The sequence below is a fragment of the Cephus cinctus genome, unplaced genomic scaffold (genome assembly GCF_000341935.2).
Source record: "Cephus cinctus unplaced genomic scaffold, Ccin1 Ccin1_scaffold0021, whole genome shotgun sequence".
NCBI lineage: Eukaryota > Metazoa > Arthropoda > Insecta > Hymenoptera > Cephidae > Cephus > Cephus cinctus.
Window position 1 is genome coordinate 182,088 of NW_014332769.1, and position 21,275 is coordinate 203,362.

Consider the following 21,275-nt stretch of genomic DNA (forward strand, 5'->3'; position numbering starts at 1 on the left):
ATTAAAAAAAGGTACCTTACCGTCTATTTAAAAGGAAAATGAATATTGAAAGTCCCATTTCACCTTTACTATTTTCACCGGAAGGAGACTAATTTTGAATAAAAGTAGAAAATTTGATATATTCTACAGTATTTTCATGATAGAGAAACTGGTTTTTAATAACTCTGTACTTTTCATAATTTTTACATCAACAGAAAGAACTATTATTACCGTTGTTTTTATCGAAATATTTGAGTAAATCTGAGGCATGCCGATTATGTTGTATAAACTTGCAGTTCCATTTGCTACAGCCGCCATTAATCATCAGAAAATCTGGCAAGTTGTACATACACCTGTACGGTCTGTATGTAGATATAGATATAGGTCGATGCAGGGTTTGTTAAACATTGAAAATGTTTCACAAAACACCTTAACCTTTGCGGATTAGGTCTGTTCTCGTTACCTACACTTTCTGCAGTTTTCAAAAAGTGCAGAGTGTTAGGTAACGAGAACAGATCTAGTGTAAATCACTTTGAAGGTACTGTTTATACGAAACCGACCGCGGCGTTGTTACAACATTTTCTTGAAACCTGAATAGAATTCTTTGATTGGCTGCTGGACTGCATAACAATCAATTTAAAAAAAATATTGGAGGTACTCCGGATTGGATATGACATTATGATACATCCTTAATACGCGCATGTCAGGTTTTATCACGTGGTTGCATCACAGAGATGCGCATGCGCTGACGGTGTAGCTGAAAATCAGCTAAGGAGAGCGGCAATAGAAAGGTGGTAACCCTAATTAACTATTGCGAGAGTTTTGAAAGGGTTTGTAATTGAGGGGTTGAAACTATTATGGTGTAAACTATGGAAAGATTTGACTGCACAGGTATTGAACTATCTCGAAATCGCGAGTGCATATGTAGATTCATAACATGTACTATGCCTACTGAATCCACCGAATGGAATATAAATGGACTTACCATGCTTCATGTTTACCTTCTTAATACCACATGCTTTGATCCAGGCTTGAGCAATGATTTCGTTTTTTGGGAATGAAAAATATTTCACTTTTTGTGTTTTATTTTTTTGCGATGAATTTTTACACGTCCTTACTGCACAGTGTGGCATTTTGAGGCCACAATTTTAGACCTCGTAGCGTACCTAAACGTTAAAAAAAATCCTCAAACCAACCAGTTCTGTAGGTGTACGTGACTAAATGATGTATGCCAAAATGGCGGCGTCCATAGATTATTCGGTATGGATGTAAATGGGACCATTTTATGTAAGCAGGGATGGTGGATAATTTGTAGCATAAGAAAGTATTAATAATTAAGAGAAATTTGTTTTATATAGGAATTAGAGTGAATGTTATATTTCATTGGTGTTCGTATTTATATCCGCCAGTTTAGTGTCAAATAGATTCAATGATAATGCGGACTTATAAAGTTAACCTTTATTAATAACAACAAAGGTTTATACTATTTTGGGGTTTTGTTTGTCGGTTTTTCTGTGCTTATCAGCTTCTTCTTTATCACTAAAGTATTCAAAGACATCATCAGAGGATTCGATAGACAAGGGAACTTTGCTTCGCGGCTCAGTTTTTGTAGATGGTGATATCTCTTGAGAAAAATTTTCACTCCGAGGTAAAACTTGCTTGTAAATTGTCATAGCCTGTGAAGTATAAGTTTTAGAGTAAGATATACAGTGTTAAATATACAATACATAGATACTATGTAATTACCTGAGCAACCAAACTAGGTACATCACCAGCATTACTAGGTAGAATCAGTGTATTATTAGTTTTAGCCAATTTATTGAAAGCATGGACATATTGTTCAGCAACACTTAAAGCTGCTGCATTCTTGCCATCCTCAGAAGCTAACGAACTAGCTACTATCTTCAAGCTCTGAGCCCGAGCTTCAGCAATTGCCAAAAGTCCTGCAGCTTCTCCAGATGCTTTATTTATTTGTTCTTGTCGTTGAGCCTCTAAATACGTTATTTAAAGTATCACTTTTTACATATTCAATATTTTACAAAATATTAATACTGCTTATAGTCAGGCTACATCAATGTGATTTGAAAGGGACTCTTTTATGTTGTTATACATGAGAATGTAGCCAGTTAGAAAATAATTGATTTTACAACTGAAGTAAAGCCCTAATAATTACCTGAAGCAAGAATTCTGGCTTGACGTTTTCCTAGTGCTACGTTAATATCAGCTTCCTTCACACCTTCTGATTCTAAAATAGCAGCTCGTTTTTTTCTTTCAGCTTCCACTTGCATTTGCATAGCTTCTTGTACACGTTGTGGTAGCCTTATATCACGAATTTCATAACGAAGACAAGTTATTCCCCAGGCCTCACTTGCTTTGTTAATGCTTTCTACAATGCCAACATTGAGACCTTCTCTTTCACGAAACACTTTGTCTAAAGATATCTTTCCAAGTTCGGATCGCATTGTTGTCTGAGCTAGTTGAATAATGGCAAATTCAGGATCTTCTACCCCATAAGATGCCAAATATGGATCATTTATCCTCAAATAAAGAACTCCATCAATGTTGAGAGTAACATTGTCTATAAAAAAGGAAGAAGTCAATTAGATTATGTTTTTTAAATATTAAAGAGAATAATAAGTAATATACATGCCAGATGTGACTGCACTTTGTTTAGGAACATCAATAGCAATTTCTTTAAGACTTTGGACATACTTTACTCGATCCACAATAGGTATAAGGATATTGATTCCTGGTTCCAGGATTCTGTGAAACTTTCCCATTCTTTCCACTATCCATGCCTATAATATGACAATACAGTTTCTTTAATTATATTATACACTTTTGTAATAGAACAAGAATATTATTGCGTAAATAAGTATGATTATTTGAACCTCTTGCTGTGGCACAAACATGATGATTGTATTGATAGGTGTTGTAGCTTTATTTCTTGTGTGCATTAAATTCGGGTATCCATAGGAAACATTTTGTTTATTTTCCATAGGTATATTAATAGAACTTTGCTATAATAAAATGTAAGGGTTAGTATAGGTTAGAATATACTTAACAAATAACGATGTTTTCTGTACTTACTCTGATGACGGATAGATTACGTGACAATAATCTTGTTCTTGCGAGCATATTGTAATTCGTGCTTACACTATATTAATAAATATTTCAAGTATTCTCATATAAGTCAACAAAAGATCAACGTTTCTCAGAGCATTCTATGCGGCGTTCACGTTGTGCCCTGACAGCTGAACATAGTCGGTAAAGGCTAACGAATGATGTAAATTGTAGTCCATTTTTTATTAATATTATATCGAACACACTTGTAAAAATTTAATATAATTATTTAAAAATCCCTGTCTACGGATAATTTTAATTTATCTTAAGAATTACTAATTAATCTGGTATATGTACTCATGCATTTTTATAAATATACATACATAGGAGTGCGATTCGGGGATGATTAGAAATCAGTAAATCTTGCGCAAGAGCAACTGCTTATTACTATGGCATACATATATGTTCTTTCTCTATTCTTACTGGGAGTTTGAATATATGACAATAAAGTATTTCAAAATTATTTTATTTTTTTTTCTTAAGCCAACTCAAAATACAACTATACACGCTGCGTACTTGGTCTAATTCTTTCTTCAGTAGTAAAGAACGGATCTGAAAATATTAAGAAAAAAATGAAATAAAAATTTCGCATTAAAAACGTATTTGTGTAAATAAATCTTACCATTTTTTTTTCATGAATAACAAAGACATCAAGCTCAATTCGTAGAGCGTCTAAACCGCTCTTGAAAAAATTCTGCAGGACTCCAGGAAGCTTACACCTTGAGCATACCACACGAGTATGAATAAATACGCCAAGGATGATCGTCCGGTCGAGGAATTCCAAGAGATAAAGTGAAACACGAAAATCGGATGCCAGTGATAAAAAATGAGAGTAAAGTTTTTATGAAAATAAATGCATGAGGGTGAATAACAGACTTGCAGAAGAGAATGAAATACAAGAAAAAATGAAATGAAGAGTAAAACGAAAGGCAGACACAGAGGGAAGTTCGTAACTATTTTTTTTCTCTTTACTTACTAAGCGCGTAACACAACGATGTATTTACAAAAAACAAGCTTTCGCGCAATTTCGAGTGTCTTTTTTCCTCTGTTTTCCATCCCATTTATCAAAGTGTCCCGCAATAAGGACAGTTTTGCCATTAATTAACTCGTTAAATAATAATCATAATCAATAATTAATTAATAATAATATAATTACTATACGATAGTTCATTAATACAAATTAAAAATTAAAACCAATCACAGCTTACGCATTTAGTAGAAATCTAAAAGAGCCAAGTAGATGACTTCTGGTCGTGGCTCTGAAGGGGATACAAATAAAAAGAATCCAGTTAGAGGGTGAGCGACACGAAAGAGTGTTGAAAAATTACAAGAACGCGAAAAAGAAGAAAATATTAATAAGAATTATTTTCTCTTGATTATAAAAAAATGTTGAAAAATGAAATCAAATGAGATTCCGTGTACAGATGATAAAGAAAAGATACACGACAGATGGTAGACAAACATACAGGGCGCGCCAATTAATCCATGAAGTAACGTACATACATGAGGTGATATTTCTAAAACAATTTAATTATATACATAAATTTCGCATATTTTTTTCCCTTTCATTTGGGTAATAATAAGTTTCTATGAAGACGGATGTCGAATAAAGTGTGTTAATAAAAAGGAGGGGTCTGGGAGGAGAATACGAGAATACCCGACTGCGCGTGAAAATATCGCAGTTCGTCATTGGTTTTACAATAGTTCGCATAGCGCAATGCTCATGAGGAGGCTTCTAGAGAAATAAGCATTATTCGGGGCAGTAACAGCAAAAAAAACCTTAAACAAATTCTAAATGGAGAGCCGGTCGTACGTCCGGCGAAAGGACCTACCCATTATAAAGTTTCAACCATATTTTCCTCATCTACTTAATTCTCTTTCAATCTTCGCGCATTTCCCAGTTTTTTTTTATCCTAGCGCTATTATCTTCATATTTTCCAGCATAACTTACGTAATGTAACGTAAACGTAATCGTGGCAATTTTTTTCTCTTACGATCTCTCATCAAATCACTCTCTCATGTCGCATACGCAACACACTCACTCTCCCGAAGAATTTCACTTTTCCCTCCATTTCTGTACGCGTTTCTTTTTTCTTGTGATACTCCTTTCATTCAACAGCTTTGCAGAAAAAAAGCATAAATCGACATAGAGGACGAAGAAATACTTTCGGCATACGAAAGAGCCATGGGGAACTTTTGCGTTAGATTCTCTGGAGTCCTCCCGGAAAAGGCTCACAGGCTAAAAATGCCTTTTTTAAATGTTTTTTTTCTATTTTTTTATATCTCTTTCCTTAGGGGTTTTCTCTCTTTTTTGTAATACAAGTAAATAAATTCCGCGTATGTCGAAGTAAGAAGACGTTATAACTGTGAAAACGCGGAACTTATTTTCTGCGTGCATATACATATACATCGCACGTATATAATATATGCGCGTGTGTGAATGTTGCGTGTGACTCCTGTCTTTTCTTTTATATATGTATATGAATTTGTTTATTTGTATATTCATGTATATCTAACCGTAATTAACGTGTCTCGTACCTTTACATTAGAATCCGTCACAATTCGATTACGTTTGGATCGAGATTATACAGAATAGCAACGAGGATAGTTTAAAATATTTTTTAAAACAATTGTTCATTGTGATTCGTCAGCATTAAACGATCAACGATCGAGTCGTGCAATTAAATGGTCTCATTAATCGTCATTAAATCGACACATAATAACTATTACGTATAATAACTTCGAAGCTAATACACTTTGTTTCTCTCATTTCTTGGTTTAATCGGTCTTCAAAAAAAAGGGAATTATCGATACACCATTTATCACGTCCGATATATATTTTTTTCCGTCCATGCTTATCCCACGCTTTCTGAGTTTCCTTTCTTAATTCTTTTATTTTTCTCGTTTAATTATCAAATTTTTCTCTAGTCTTAGTCAACCGATAATCCACCGTCCCACTCGCGGGAATACTGCCTGATATCATTTAATTATTTACCGTTTCGAATGTATCGTATTATTTACAAATTATAACATACGCGTACTCGGCTCCAACTTTAATTATAATTAGCCATTTCTGTCTACTTTTTCTGTTTAATTTCTTTAATAGCAAAAAACATCACCATCGCGCACAGTCATTTTTTTTAAAAACACGATGCAAGAAAAAATATACTAATTTAATAAAACAAAGAGGAACATGCCATATCACAAGCCCACTCTTCAACTTCACTAGCCAGACCTTTGTGGCTGGGACATTTCCTGGAGATAAGCTCGCAATTTTAGCCTTGTTCAATTTGCTTCACCGTAATACAGATCGTCACACGCGTCTAGGGCTTCACCCCAGCAGAAAAATCTCTTCGTGCGAGTAACCGGGACCTGGTTTCTATACTCGCAATAGACAAATATACAAAGAAACAAAGAAGAACAATGATCACTCATCGCGTGTCTCATCTATAACCTATAAATACAATTATTCCATCACTGTTAGGCACGCGCAACGTACCCATTAATAATAATTATTATTATTATAGTAGATCCATGTTAGACGTTCAAGTAGTCTGTCTGTCTCTCGATTGGAAACATATTCACAACCATAATAACCGTCCAGCAGCCGATCGCCCCGAAGACCATATATCGAAGATCTATCATTTTCGATTTTATCAATGCGAGGATGATTTACTTCCGATCGATATTTATATGCCCTAGAGACGTCCATTGTCACGTTAACCTCGAGCATATTATTCGCGAATACGACATATCCAGACACAACTCCTGAAACAGTACTGAACGCTTCGGTGCGTTCGGTACTTCATTTTTTTTCTTATATTTTTTATTGGTTCTCATTACACCCTCCTTGTGCATCTCTCATTCTAAGCGTATATGATGACTGTGTCCTGTCTACAAAAACATGGAAATGATCTCCATAGGTATCCTCGTGTGATGATAGCGAGGGAGTTATCGGATTGGCAAAGTGAAGGAAAATAAAAGGTTGCGACAACTCTCTCACAGGAACTTCTAAGTACATTGATGGAATACATGGACGTTCCTCAACGTGAAGGACGTCTCTGTCACAGTGGAGTCTAAAGTTTTTGGTGACTATTCGGCGATGATTCTTCAAGGTTTACATATCCCGCAGAACGTATACGCAAAACATACGAGAAACGTAAATGACTTTGACGCTACATGTATATAAATCGTACGTTTGTCTGCAGTCACATACACATCACTCAGAGTACGTTAATGGAGCCGAGGTCCGGCCATCGCCAGGGTGCGAGAGCCCTAACCTAGCTAAGATACGTCAATTCCTGATTATGATATTCCTGGGAAATCTCTACAAAGTGTCTTTTCTTTGTTTGTAGTGTGTGTGTGTGTGTGTGTGTGTGTGTGTGTGTGTATATATATATATATATATATATATATATACACACACCATGGATGCCACGTGCAAGCTGGACGGACTTGCCGTGGGCCGGTTGTTTTTTTTTCTTTTTTTTTTTTATAAAAAGTCGGTGGTCCAACGGCGATCGCGGATGATCGTATAATCAATGAATGAATGAATGAATTAAAAATGGATAATCGATAATAGAACAGAGTGACGTTAATTAATAATTAATCAATCAATTAATTAATTCATAATAATAATAATAACCGTAATAATAAAGGCGATAATGATTCATAGTAAACGATAGTAATCCATAGAGTTTAGCGTTTAGCGATAATTAGTTGCGGCAGCTTCTTAGGCGGCGACATCGGCAACAATGACGACGACGCTGATAAGGACCTCTTCAGTTCGAGAGCGGGAGCGGGGGTAGCGTCGGCGTCGGCGTTATTGTGATCGACACCGAACGGCTTCCGGCGTGTAGTAACATCGCGGCCTCCCGCTCCCTTTCGCCGATGATCTCTTCCGTCACCTCGGGGAGTTCTCGCATTGCTGGTCTTCCTGTTTTCTTCAGTGCAACCGATCCACGTCCAGGATTTGTCCCAGCACTAATGGCCCCGCACTGTACTGACGACCCCCCGAGCCCAACGGTCACAGACAGTCATTTTTGCCTTCCACTTTTCTTCTTCTTCCTCTTGAAGAAGCAACAGCATCTGGAAATGAAACAAACACTAATAGGACTTAGAGTCGCTTCTCATTTGGAAGTTAGCTGGTTGACACGGACATGCATCTTCTACATTTCTTTTTATGCTAATATTATATACATTCTTTTGTTGAGGTTAATTTAACGGAAGATGCTATTATACTCTATCAGGATGCTATATAAATGTACCAAGTTCAGTAAACATGACCTGCATTTGGTTAGCAATGTGTAGGTTTTAGTTTTTGGAATTCGGGTTGGGATTTGTGGAGTTTCGGTGACACCAGGAATTCAGGAGGAACAGATAACACGTATCTTCCCACATCCAGGACAGATCTTTACCAAAGGATATGGTGTTAGCTCACTGAAAATAATGGAGTCACTAAGGTTAATTTCATACGCATGCATATAGTGGATTTTCATATAATCATCGGTTTAGGATTGTTAGTGCGACATACACAGCATACGTGGATATTTTAATCCCTCAAATTATCCAAATACAGACAATACGGATATGATACTAACTTGGTTTCATCGATCATCTCCACTTCTTGCGGTGCTGTGATAGGCGTGTTGGAGTGTCCAGCGGTCGGATCATCATTAGCCAATTCTCCATTAGTCGAGGACACCACCTACGGAGAAATCAAAGTGTAACTAACACTTAGAGAACCTGTTCATTTACAAGGTGTACCGCAACAAATGCATGTTAATCTTGAAACGAGTGAAACTTGTTAACTGTATCCTAAAGAAATTCACTATTTTACAATATTTCTTGAAATAAAAATAATCCAGATGATGCGATATACCTTGTATCTTATTAAAACGAACCATTTTGTAGAAATATGCAAGATACGTAAGAGGCACGGTAATTAGACTCAAGAAAAACAAAATAATTAATTTCTAATACTCTAATAGATTATACAATGTAAAATGTATATGTATAATGCATGTTACATGTCATAATACAGCATCAAAGTGATTTTTAAAAAAATGTATAAGTAATTGGTAAATCTCGCATATTAGTAATAAAGACATGCTTCAGCAAATGAAAGAAATACCCACGAGATACTGAAATTCATAAATTCTTTGGAAAGAATTGTTCAAGGATTGTAACTAAGTCCGGTATTGTGTTACTCCATGAACAGGTAGTGCTCAGAGCCACGAGACTAAAAGAATTATGACGTAATAGATAATATCTTGAAATCGTTTTTGTTAAATTCCGACAGGAAGTCTATATACGGTTCTGGGGGTCATGCCCCCATTCTAGTCAGAAGGAAGTGCACAAAGACTCTGCGGTGATGGAAGCGAACAGAAAGCTGATATATAGAAGATAATTTTCAACTAGGAACCTTCATTATGAGCGTCAATTTTTTGGAAGGGAAGCTGGAAGGTGGCAGGGCCTCGAAGCGTCGAAATACGCAGGGGGAAACTCACCTGAACGGAACCGTGTCTGTCAGCAGGGGTCAAAGTGCCACCAGCTCCTGATTGCTTCACCGCGTCAGGCCACGTGGCACCTACCCCTTTACCAACCCCTGCTCCCACCCCGCCACCGGGTACATCCTGGAGGAAACAGGCACCGCAAAAGGTTGCAGGTGCAGTTTTGTTAGTCGAATTGGCCGATGCAACATTCCTGATGGGGCGAGGTCATGGAGAAGGCAAAATGGATAATCGTGACACTCTTTGGATACTCTAATCGAATTAAAAAATACTCCACTTCCTACGGATGACTCAATTGCAGTTTGCTGATTCAACTTTAGCAACTTTTAGCAGTGCGGTAGAACAGCGTAGCATCGTGATTGGCTCTGCAATTCTGGCGCTACTACGTTGTACATAGAATAGATATGTATGTACAGGATGGTCCACCATAAACCGACTATCTAAGTATCTCCTTTGATTATAAAAATTCGAAAAAACTTTCAACGCACAATTTGAATGGCCCCGAGGAACAAATATGATGCAAAAAGAATTTTTATTCAAAGGTAATTTCTTCCCAGTTACCAAGAGCGTCGATATTCACAATCGAGGGAAATATTCAGGCATTCTGTTTCTAGTGAGCCACCCTGTATATATATAAATAATCTCTATTAAAGATTTATGCTCGATACACTGCGTGAACTCTACTAAAAAAAAAAGGCAATAGGTGTGGTCGCATTGATGTTCTTTGTACTTTGACATATCTGAATACGAGCTAGATTCGGATTGATGGTGGGCTTACATAGTTGCCTTGCATCTCGACGCAAATCTCATCCATCATGAGAATTACATCCTCCTCGAAATCATCGTATTCCTTTAAAACCGCCGATTTATCCATGTTGACCAGGGAACAAAAATTTCGTTTCAGAGCGGTGGAGTGACGCGAGGAATCTTTGGGAATCAAAGGCTGGATTCGATGGGTAAGAGCATACATTCTCGAATGGGTTCTTTGGGGATGTTTCTTAATACCATTACCCAGGTCAGTACACCCTACGGTGATGCCTCTGAATCATTCTGATCCAACGGGGTAAACTGATCTGGGTTCTGGTTCACCTTTTAACCGCTTCCACTATCAAATTGATGTCTCTCGGTATCATGCGGTTACTCATGTAAACAAGGATCTAAGCCACGCGCACGCACACGCACACATTCATGCAATCCTGGATTAATCGAAGGATCATCCAGTTTACCTTGTATGCCGTAGGATGCCGATCACGGTTGGGCGACACAACGATCTCGTGTCCTGTTTGCAGAGATCCGACTGGTGTTGACTGTAATAAAAATAACCGAATGAAAAGAGCAGCCTAGAGGAATATATTGAGAAACATTTAGAAATATTTTGGAAGAGTCGTTTCTACGTTTTAACGTACTACGATTACAACGTGCATGACGAATAACGTACTTGTTTCGATAACGATACTCTGGATTTTGTAATATTTCATTGACCCCCGTGGAAGTTATTGAGTAGTGTCTGATTTTTCTTAAATGCGTAATAGTTACCGATGACTACGTACTAAAATAACGGAGTGCAATTGGCCTTGATTACTGTGGTTTATTCAAGGGAGCATAATTATTTTCGTAGGATAAATAATGTCATGTAGATTGGATTTAAACAAACTACCAATTTTTAGAATGGTTCTTTAGACGTCACAGGCAGCAGGGATCACCGAACTCTATTTCTAGCATTCTTATTGCTTCGCTTCTTTTTTGTTGAATTAGGAAAGCTGAACGTATCATGAATGTCCATTAATCGGAAGCAGGAGACAGCCCTTACCGACCTTGTCAGATTTGGTCTTTTCTACGTTCGAGGGTGCTGCCATCCTCAAAGCGCGCAGTTGCTCGAAGTTGGATGGCTAAAGAACGGATCGAGGGCAGCATGCAAAGTTTAGAGATCAGTTTTAGGTTCGGGATTGGGTTTCTTTTTTTCACCTCGTAGTTCGTCCTGCGCCGATATCGTGGCACGACGAAAGGCACTTTCGCTTTCTCGATGTTAAGCTCTTACTCACCTTGTAAGGAGACTAGCACCGAGTGCTGGTAGTCACGAAGTTACGTAAATTAAAAGCAAATAATCAGGAAAATAGTGAAGAAAACTTGAAAGATCGAAAGAGAGAGATACAACGAGGCTTTTGTTGAAGAAAATCAGTAAGTGTGTGGCAGTCTCTTGGCGACAATCAAGATATCAGATATTCGGGGCCGCGTCCTATTCCCATGCTTATGTTTCTCAATTTTTTTTGTTTCAATATACTTGAAATGGTTATCATGACAACGACTAGATAGCGCTCGGTACGGTTGCTTCGGACGTATTCCTTTATAATAATTATAATAATACTATGCGCGACCGTGCGCTGCTGTTTTTTATTCGATACCATACCAGCTCACTTCACACCCACCATAGTCTTGCCCGTCCAGTCGAATCCGCCATCGTTCACGAAGCCTCGCCTCTCGTAGAGGTCTTGGAAGAGCTTCCTCAGGTACTCGTAATCAGGCGTCTCGAAGAAATCAAGCCTCCTCACGTAGCGCAGATACGTAGCCATCTCCTCTGGATGACCTTCGCAGAGAACCTCGATGGGTGTGGCTCTCTTTGTATCGCCAATCTTTTGATAGCGTTCTTTAAGAGTATCTGCTTTGAGACCTTGCCAGGGTAAACTACCCCTTAAGAAATACATGAACATATGACCAAGGGCTTCCAGGTCGTCTCTTCTGCTTTGTTCTGATAGCAGAAAAATGTGCTTAAATTAATAGTTTGTTAAATATCACCGATTAATAGGATGATCAAGATCATAGCGTGACTTATACCTTTGCCTAGGTGAGTGTTAATACTCATGTAACGGGCGGTCCCCGTAAGACTTTTGTGTTCCCGGTAGGGTATATGTTTGTTCGTCTCCAAGTCTATGTACTCTTTGGCTAGTCCGAAGTCAATGATGTGAATGATCTTCTCGCGTTTAGTCGTGCTCCTGCCGATGAGGAAATTCTCTGGCTTAACATCGCGGTAGATTAGGTGGCGGCTGTGCACGTACTCTATCCTGTGCAGCTGTAATCAGGTGTTGAACGTTATTCTAGTAATTCCCATAGCGGAACGGTAGATGGTGACACCGACAACTTCTTTAAAGTCTTATCAAACAAAGATGTAAATACTCACGAGCTGTGTGGCGATGTTGAGAACGGTCTTGAGGGAAAATCTTCTACCACAGAGATCAAAAAGGTCCTCCAAACTTGGACCGAGTAACTCCATCACCAGAGCGTTGTATTTGCCGCATGGTCCGAAATAGTAGACCTCCGGTACGCCCTCTATATGTGTGTTATGAACTATACCGATTGAAAGGTAGATCACCCCAGACCCCAAATATTCGTTTGGCGTGCGTGGTGATGACGATATGACGAAATTCATGAAACAGATAACACGTCGTGATGTAGATCGACGACGGCTCACGACGTGGCTCTACCACGAAAAATGGTATCATTGCACTAATTGCAATGATACCATTCAATAGTCATTAAGCGGGATGGTCGATAGATCTCGCCAGTGTCCCGAGTATGCAAACGTCTTTCCTTTAGAGTAAAGTAATGAAAATATCGTACTCACCATGTGTTCCTAGTAATTTGTAAAACCTATATTCTAAGTGAAGCTGCGGCGCCTTCGACTTCATCGGTTCCTATTAACAAAAACACGAAATTAATCACTCGTCGGATACAGGTAAATTTATGAATCTTACCATTTTAATGGCTACATGCTCGTTGTTATACAGATTCTTCCCTGAAACATAGAAGAAAAAAGAGATTGTGATAAACGGTAATAGTATCTAGGTTATAATTTACATACTTAAATCTACGTCAATGACACATCGACTACACTATTTCAGTAGGGAATTAGTGAAATATAGTAAAAAGCAAAGGTGATCCTATCATTCAGGTGAGAGGCCTAATGTGGGCCTGAAATGACCTAATGTGGGAAGACCTATCGACGTGAAGGTGAGGGCCATATAGTGCTGACAAAAAGTTGTAGAATTCTTCTATTGTACGAGATAGCACCTTAGTGTACAAAGGTCGTGAAGAATTTAATAGGCATAATTTTCCAAACTTTGTCCCTATGAATCATCTGTGCGTCACATTCTAATGAGGACAAATCATCCAGTTAGCTACCTGGCTCAGAAATTAGACAGTTGGCCAAAAGATCGGCAGCGCTACCTGTAAAAGTAGATATTTGCATCTAGTAAGACCAGTTACTACTCTAGGAGACGTCAGTATTTTATACGGAGGAGAAAATAATCTATATGTGTGATATCACTGAATGGCAATAATTATGAATCGCACGATGGTCCAATAGCGAAATAACCTTAAAAATTGATGGTCGTACGACGACGAGACTAGGCCGGAGTGTAATTTAAAGTGTGGAGGAAGGAAAGAGACCTCGTAGCCATTACGAATTCGAATTCAAGGCCTGAACTCTCGTAATGATGTTTAATAATAACAATAAAGGTCTCGACGACCAACGTGGCTAGCGTTAGACGGCGTCGTATATCTTGATTCTATGTCTAAGACCCCCGTTTTTGCAATAGCTGCATTAACGTATAACGAAAAAAATTTCTCAACAGGAAGTCAAGTCCCGGAAGTAAGATGAACCACGCGAGTTGGGCTGTCCCTCTGTAGAAGGATCCCACGTGACTTATTTGACGAAGCCTCTGTCCAAAGTGACCGCTCAGCCGCACAGAAGCCATTCAACAACGTATGCAAAGAAGAAAAAAAATACTAGACGAGGTTTCACGGTCACATGGCGGGAATCTAATAAAATATCGTGCGATTCGGTAATGAAGTTACGATTATGGCGATACGATTTCTATAATAAAAGATAAAGGGAAACTTTGATAGTTTTGATTATTGGGAGGCGGGGTCCATAAACATAAAGGCTGGATTAGTGGGCGTATTTTACTATTATCAACGGTGGAGGGAGTAAAGGAAGGAGGAGCTAACAAGAAAAATATATTCCAACTGCTTTGTCACATGAAGAAAATATAGATCGCGGACCCTAAAACTACAACGGGGAAAAATCAGAATTTCTATAATTAAATACTAGTCCCCATGACGGTCTTAAACATTAGATGTGCGTCATACGATCCCGAATGGAACCTTGGAAACATGCCAATTTGAAAAGAAAAAACAATATTTTTTGACAAGTTGAAGCACGACAGTACATTACAGGAGTACATGTGTCTTCAATAATTTGTTCATCTTAATAATTTGGTACAAATGGATTATTCTCGAATTAGTTTACGCAATCAAAAGTTAGAGAATATTGAGGTCGAGCCAGGGGGTGGGGTAAAACACATCGTTTTTAAAAAAAATATATAGCTTAAAAAATTAGAAAACTATATCCAATACTTAGCACACATGTTTATTCTTCGTAAACCACAAAAGATGAACCAATAGAACAAGTTACACAGATGTGCAGTGAATCACGTGACATATCGAAAAGCGTTATATTAAATAAGAAAAAATATACCCCGAAATACAAAAAAAAAAACCTAAAGTTAAGTAAAATTGACCACGTGTTAAGGCTTTGCCGCCGTGCGTTCTCTCATATGCTAACCCCTTGACCAAACCTTATCCTAAAACGCACCAGGCAGGCAACCTAATCCGTACGAAACTTGTATCGATCGATCTGCCACAGCCTATTTTCCCCTGTTCCTCACCGTGGTCGTTTTCCGTATATATGTATGTCTCACCCCTCCTCATACCCCGTTTCTCATAGTCCCCGCCCACATCTACTCACTTCGTCAATCTTCTTGAGGCCGTTTTATCAAACGGCAAAATTCCGAAAATTTGATTTTAATACAGAATAGTGCCCGCTAGATGGCACACTTTAAGTATCGTATACAAAAACTTCGTGATCGCCGAGACAAAATAATATATGTGAATGGTGATTGATTATAATTCGTTTGTACATACATAGATAAAAATCGTAGTAGAATCAACGATTTAACTTCATGTGCTAACTGTAATTAATTTACTACCGAAATGCATGTTACTCGTAGTAAACTCTGAAGTAAACAGTTGAAAAGTTTCTTGCGACTAGTTAACCCTCTATGGGCCGAATTTTTGTTTTAACTCCAAAAAAAATTGTGGGAACGAAAAATCAAAAATTATAAACCTATATATGCAAATGAAAACAAATTTTTGCGTTTAAACAATTTTATTGCGATATGTTCACTATGTGACTTTCAAGTCTCACCGGCCTATAAAGTTGAAAATTTGAAAAAAAAAATTGAAAATTGAAATGCAAACAAATAGGTTGTTATTGATATGCTAACCCAGAGTTATTATGTCCACTATTTTTAGTTTGGTAATCACTGACAAAAGTACAAATAATATCAATTGGATCAAATGGTTTCGCGTAGTTTTACTGTCGACAATTTGCACAGCATTTATTTTGTTATTTCAGGTTGATGAGCCTAGCAATGGTCATGAATACTAGTATTGGTTATGTTGGCAACGTCATAGAGTTAAGATTTGTGCGCCATCTCATGAAAAAACTATAATTATTTTGTAAAATGTCGATAAATTAAATGTGACCTGAAAGTTACACGGGCCCATAGAGGGTTAAAGCGCGACAAATTTTACTCATTGTCAGTAAACTAAGAACAAAGCAGATTTATCTATAGACTTCTGTGAAGTTTCAACAATAGGAATTCGTTGAAGTTTTGGCTGAGTAAATGACGAAAGGTCCCACGACCCAGAAGGTTCCAAGGAATCCAAAAAATAAAGAAGAAGAAAAACAGTCTGATATGCTCCAGTGGCATTTCCAACTCCATCCTGCTAGTATGAAACACGCGTCAGTACTTGTACAATATATCCGTAAAATAGGTATTACTAACATACCGGCTTGCGAATAAGTCATGAATCTTGCCTCTATTTAAATATATTTAACGCACATGCTTTGTAGTTATCTGGTGGATATACCGTCATCACGTTGTTTCTTAGTACACACGTATAACCTCAAAGCACCTACAGTTGCAGGGTCCAACTGTCCGCATTGTCTGCAATATTATTATGCCCTTTTTTGAGAGAATGATATGTTTAAAACCACTAAGGGAATTGAGGGTGAGTTGTGAAACGAATGGGGGCTTTTCTTTGTTTTAGAGATTATCCCCAGATTTCATATTGCGACAACGTGATGGCATCATATAAACCTAGGAAGTTATTGATGATTTACTTCTCTGTTTCCTTCTCGTATTCAATTAAGTGACGAGTAATATAAATGGAACAATCTTTTACTCGTACAAAGATTCATAATTGACTAACGTTAATTCATTCGGCTATCTTCGATCACCTTCGAGTGATAGTACCCCCCACCTTACGACAATGTCACTCAAATATAGCACATTCAGTACCTGTCAGGTACACGCAGGATACATAGCGTTACAAAAAGTCGCTGTACTGCTGATATAAGAAAGATGATCAACATCCGTGGCCTTCCCGATGGGCATTAACTCTTTCCAAGATCAGAATTACTCACTGATTCTACCACCTTTGACTGATAATTAGTAAACAATCACGAGATCAATTAGACATCTGATGAAAGATCGAAACTTGAATTATTCTGATTCGATTAACGAAGTTAATGTCTCTGTTAAACGGCAATATTACACGACAATAAAAAAGAGGCGGAACAAAAGAAAAATTGATTAAATATTCTAAGCAGTGCTCTTAAGAGTGAACTCTAATAAAATGTAATACAAAATCGGTAACTGATTCGTAGCGGGATGCAAGTGGCGCTAATGTAGGTCAGGGTGGTTTAACTAAGATCGAGAATTGTCTAGTGTGAGAGTATAAAGCACACTAGTAGAGCGAATACAATACCAGAAGCCAAAGAGAGAGACGAAGATGGAGAAAGTTACGAAGTGGAAGAGAAGCAGAACGAGTCAACAGGAGCAATCTCGAGAGGTTCTCGACACAAGTGTTTTCTTTCACTTTTTTCCTTCTCTTTTTGCTCCTCCATATTTTTGTCCTAGCAGTGAGCTCCTCTGGATGTCGAACTTCACGAAATTTTTGCTCCACTCTGCTCTCGTACCGATACGCCAAATTGTTATGACCTTCAAACACGATTTTCCTCTCACTGATTCGGCCCGCGAAGTCGTACCCGCCATTATTTCGCGAACCGATCTATTTCGGTGCGCTCGCAAACTCGTTGCGACGCCACCTTGCATAATCCTACAAATATTTATGAAGGGGCCGTCATCGATTCCTCGTCAAGGGCCACACGGTTTTTTCTTCGATTATCGACGCGCTTTTCATCATCCACTGCAACACTTCAGATAAACTTGTCATGACTTTTCATGATATATTTCATGAACAGAGTCCATATACCTGAATGATTCTTTGTCTTGCTAATGCTTTGTTCGAAGATCGCATTGAATTATGAATATTCGATCAATTACGGATAAACTGTGTATATGTATTATCAATATTCAATAAAACCATGTGATTTTATTAGAGAATGGTAGACTTTTTACTAAGAGAGAAAGAGAGAAAATACGAGGGGGAACGAAAGAGTAAAAGAGAGGCTAGAGAACTCTATGACGAGAGAGAATACGAGTTCATTTCTCTTTGTAGTCATCAAGTTCCCCTGAGTCACTCGGAGCTGGCATGCCGTGCCAGCAGACAGGTTGCTACCTGACCGGTACGCCTCTTTCTTTTTACCTAACCTATCTATCATTCTCATTCTGCTTTCCTCCTTGGAGAGTTCATCCGTCTCTTTACATCAACCACCTTATTCTGGCTAGACAATCTTCTTTCACGATCGGCAGACTGATATGGTGCTGTGTGCAAGTGCACTTAGGCTTTTGCTAAAACCGTGACGCGTCAAGGAATTATTGCTCATTTCTCACAATTGTTGCATTGAATATTAAAAGCATTAGAAAGAATATTATGAAAATTGTATATATTTTTTACGATACTGGTTATGTGAATTCTAAGGAATTTACATACTAAAGTCCTTTGACTTGACTCGACTGATCTGAGTAAGGATTGTATCCTTTGTCTCGAAATATGCGAAATTAGGAGGATTCGTTTGCCCTTCTTTTTGCTTTAGAATAATCGTTGGTAGGTACCTTTTCTTTCATATACCGAAGAATCGTGGGACTTTGGGAACACAAGGGCTCCAAACCGGAAGGATACAATTCACGCTTTGGAATTTCGTACTTCCTGCACAGTATGCAGGTCGGACACGTATGGGTCCTTTTTCTTTTACAATGCTCAGGAAGTTTTTCATTGCTGTTATGAAAGCCTTACTACTTTGGATAACATTTCCAACTTTGGACATCACTTAGACTGTATGTGTAACCAATGAAAATGATAAGCTTGCCACTGATAAGGTTCCTTAGTAGTGCAAGAGAAGGTCTTATCAGTCCTGATAGGACTCTTAAAGAATACTACTTTTCAGCAGGTTTCATCAGCCTAACTCAACATCTTGCAATTTCATTAATAACTCATACAGAAATTTAGGTCTCATTGTCATTGGATTCAATCGAGTTTCAAACTGGCTATGATCTCACTTTTGTACACTTTGATGCAATCAGTAAAAAATGATTATTATCAAACACTGCTAAAGGTCTTTTTTTATCTTTGGATTTTGCAAGCTTTGATGCATCTGATATAATTTTAACACTTTTTAAGTTTGACACATAACAGATCCTTCTGTAGCTCATACGAGGATGCACATATAGTTAGAAACATCATGCAGAACGAGGTCATCACTGCGACTTGATACTGCAACGCAACTAATAAAAATAAAAGAGAAATTTAGTTTATAATATTTACTCACCAAGCCGAAGCTCTCCAAAGTTGCCACAGCCAATCTTCTTTCCAACACGGAAATTTGGTCCAACCATGAGTACTCCAGAAGACGAAGCAACACTATGTCTGCGGGAATGAGCATTGGATCTAGTAGGAACCTCACTGCCTCTAGATATTCTTTTAGCAGCCTCCTGCTCCCTTTCTCGTTCACGATCGCCGCCCCTAGCGAGCTCCTTATCAGCTCGGGCCTCTCTACCGTCCCTCTTCTGCATTATTAGAGTGAGAACTAGCTGGCAGTCTCTGCTAAGGAACCGTAAGGATGGAAAAGGTGTCGGGCAGTGGTCAATGCTTGTTTCCACAGGAGTCTTCAGAGACAGAACCGATCTCCATGCTCCTAAACACTCAGGAGGGTTCCAAGCTGCAAGATGATGTCACTGATGTCTCAGGCGATGTTCCTGGAGTAGAGAAACCCCATACTCACAAGCATAATAAAAATTCTCTCCTTAAAGTCTGAACACCCACGCACCTAATACACTTTTATAGGATTAGAATAAACACTGCACGATCGATCAACTAATGACTTCCTTTTTGTCGCTGAGTCGTCGGTCGTCGAGTCGTGTCGTTGTCGTCAAGGCGAATTAGAGACCGGCTCTGCCTGATCACACAGACGCTTTCTTCGGACGACCAATATTAATCGCCATGCTCGCCAAGCCTCGGCGATGCCTGTCGCGGCAGCGACAGCGACCGAGTCTAGAAGCTCGGTCACTAGTTAGCGGAGCGTCCTGTCGCCCGTTGTGTAGCACGTATCCCGTATGTGAACAAGCGAAAACCACCATTACAGACCATTGTCTCTGGCGCACTCTCGCGAACGCTACGGCGACGTACGACAGGGAATGAATGTAACGATAAGCTAATGATAGTAGTAATATCCGATACGCCCTAAAGCTTCAGCCTCTTACAATTAGTTACTCATCGGCTAATTTAACCGCGTACCCCTTGTTTCAAGGAGTACAAGTGAGTTGTCGCTGTCGCCGCGACCCACCAAGAACCACAAAATCTAATATTTTCTGCGAGGGAATTTTTTTACAGGCTGTTATTGTCAAGGGGAGAACCGATTTTGTCATACAACCGCGACGATTTTAAGCATAAGAATTCTCTTTTTTTTAATGTCGCCTGCTTCCCTAGCGATACAAGACCTCTCCCTTTTTTCGCTTCTCTTGATTTCCCACCTTTTTCTCGATTTTTCTTGTTTTTTTTTATTTTAACACCGTTGCTTCTTACATCACAAGGTCCGTCCCCGTCGTCGTCACACCACCAATATTTTTCTCGTGTGTATCAGCCCCTACTCGCTATTGCTAAAACTTCCCTCGATCCGAACTGATCCGAACAAACGGTCGCGCACAGCCTGCGAGCACCTCCTGCCTTTCGCACTCGACTCGACATTGGATTGGATTTGTTACGGGACCGGCAGGTCTACCAACATGTCTTAAATGAGAGAGAGAGAGACCGTCAAAATCTAGGGACCCTAGTGGATACTAAACAAAATCACATTCTTTTAAAACCAATATGGAATGTCACAAATTATATTGATAACAATAGTTCCCTTATACTTAAAACGTTTAATTACAACATTAGATATACGTAAAATGTATCTAACTTATTATTACTTATATGGTATGATTCGGTATGTTGATACTCGAATGTAATAATTCGACAATTTTGTGTTCCAAATTTTTTATTCCAGTATCTCCATAAAACGTTAATAGTATACTCCCATGTAATTTGAACATAATGCGAATATTCATTCTCAATGAGATTGTTGTCAATCATTGTGAA

At 38.5% G+C, this 21,275-nt stretch overlaps 2 protein-coding genes across 8 annotated transcripts; both read right to left on the reverse strand.

The window, feature by feature from the left end:
- Nucleotides 1–1,422: 1,422 nt before the first annotated feature.
- Nucleotides 1,423–3,247, reverse strand: LOC107266388 (stomatin-like protein 2, mitochondrial). The gene is made up of 6 exons (XM_025083955.1): nt 3,070–3,247; nt 2,871–2,999; nt 2,630–2,777; nt 2,153–2,557; nt 1,726–1,970; nt 1,423–1,655 (listed from the first exon to the last, which is right to left on the reverse strand). Exons 1-6 carry the CDS (start codon nt 3,115–3,117, stop codon nt 1,458–1,460), a joined length of 1,173 nt encoding a protein of 390 aa, XP_024939723.1. The 5' UTR covers nt 3,118–3,247; the 3' UTR covers nt 1,423–1,457.
- Nucleotides 3,248–3,580: 333 nt separating this feature from the next.
- LOC107266362 (casein kinase I) lies at nt 3,581–20,894 on the reverse strand. Of its 7 annotated transcripts, none has more exons than XR_003059399.1 (11): nt 19,468–20,893; nt 13,364–13,404; nt 13,234–13,303; nt 12,790–12,956; nt 12,447–12,681; nt 12,041–12,360; nt 10,841–10,921; nt 9,612–9,737; nt 8,703–8,809; nt 3,725–8,208; nt 3,581–3,654 (listed from the first exon to the last, which is right to left on the reverse strand). XR_003059399.1 is itself a non-coding variant. In XM_015736770.2 (11 exons), exons 2-11 carry the CDS (start codon nt 19,709–19,711, stop codon nt 8,139–8,141), a joined length of 1,461 nt encoding a protein of 486 aa, XP_015592256.1. In that variant the 5' UTR covers nt 19,712–19,894; nt 19,966–20,893; the 3' UTR covers nt 7,102–8,138. The 7 variants fall into 7 exon arrangements, 6 of the variants coding, with proteins under 6 accessions (XP_015592256.1, XP_015592274.1, XP_015592266.1 ...); XM_015736770.2 differs by lacking the exon at nt 3,581–3,654 and having other exon boundaries at nt 7,102–8,208; nt 19,468–19,894; nt 19,966–20,893; XM_015736788.2 differs by lacking the exon at nt 3,581–3,654 and having other exon boundaries at nt 7,102–8,208; nt 12,790–12,938; nt 19,468–20,894.
- Nucleotides 20,895–21,275: the final 381 nt, after the last annotated feature.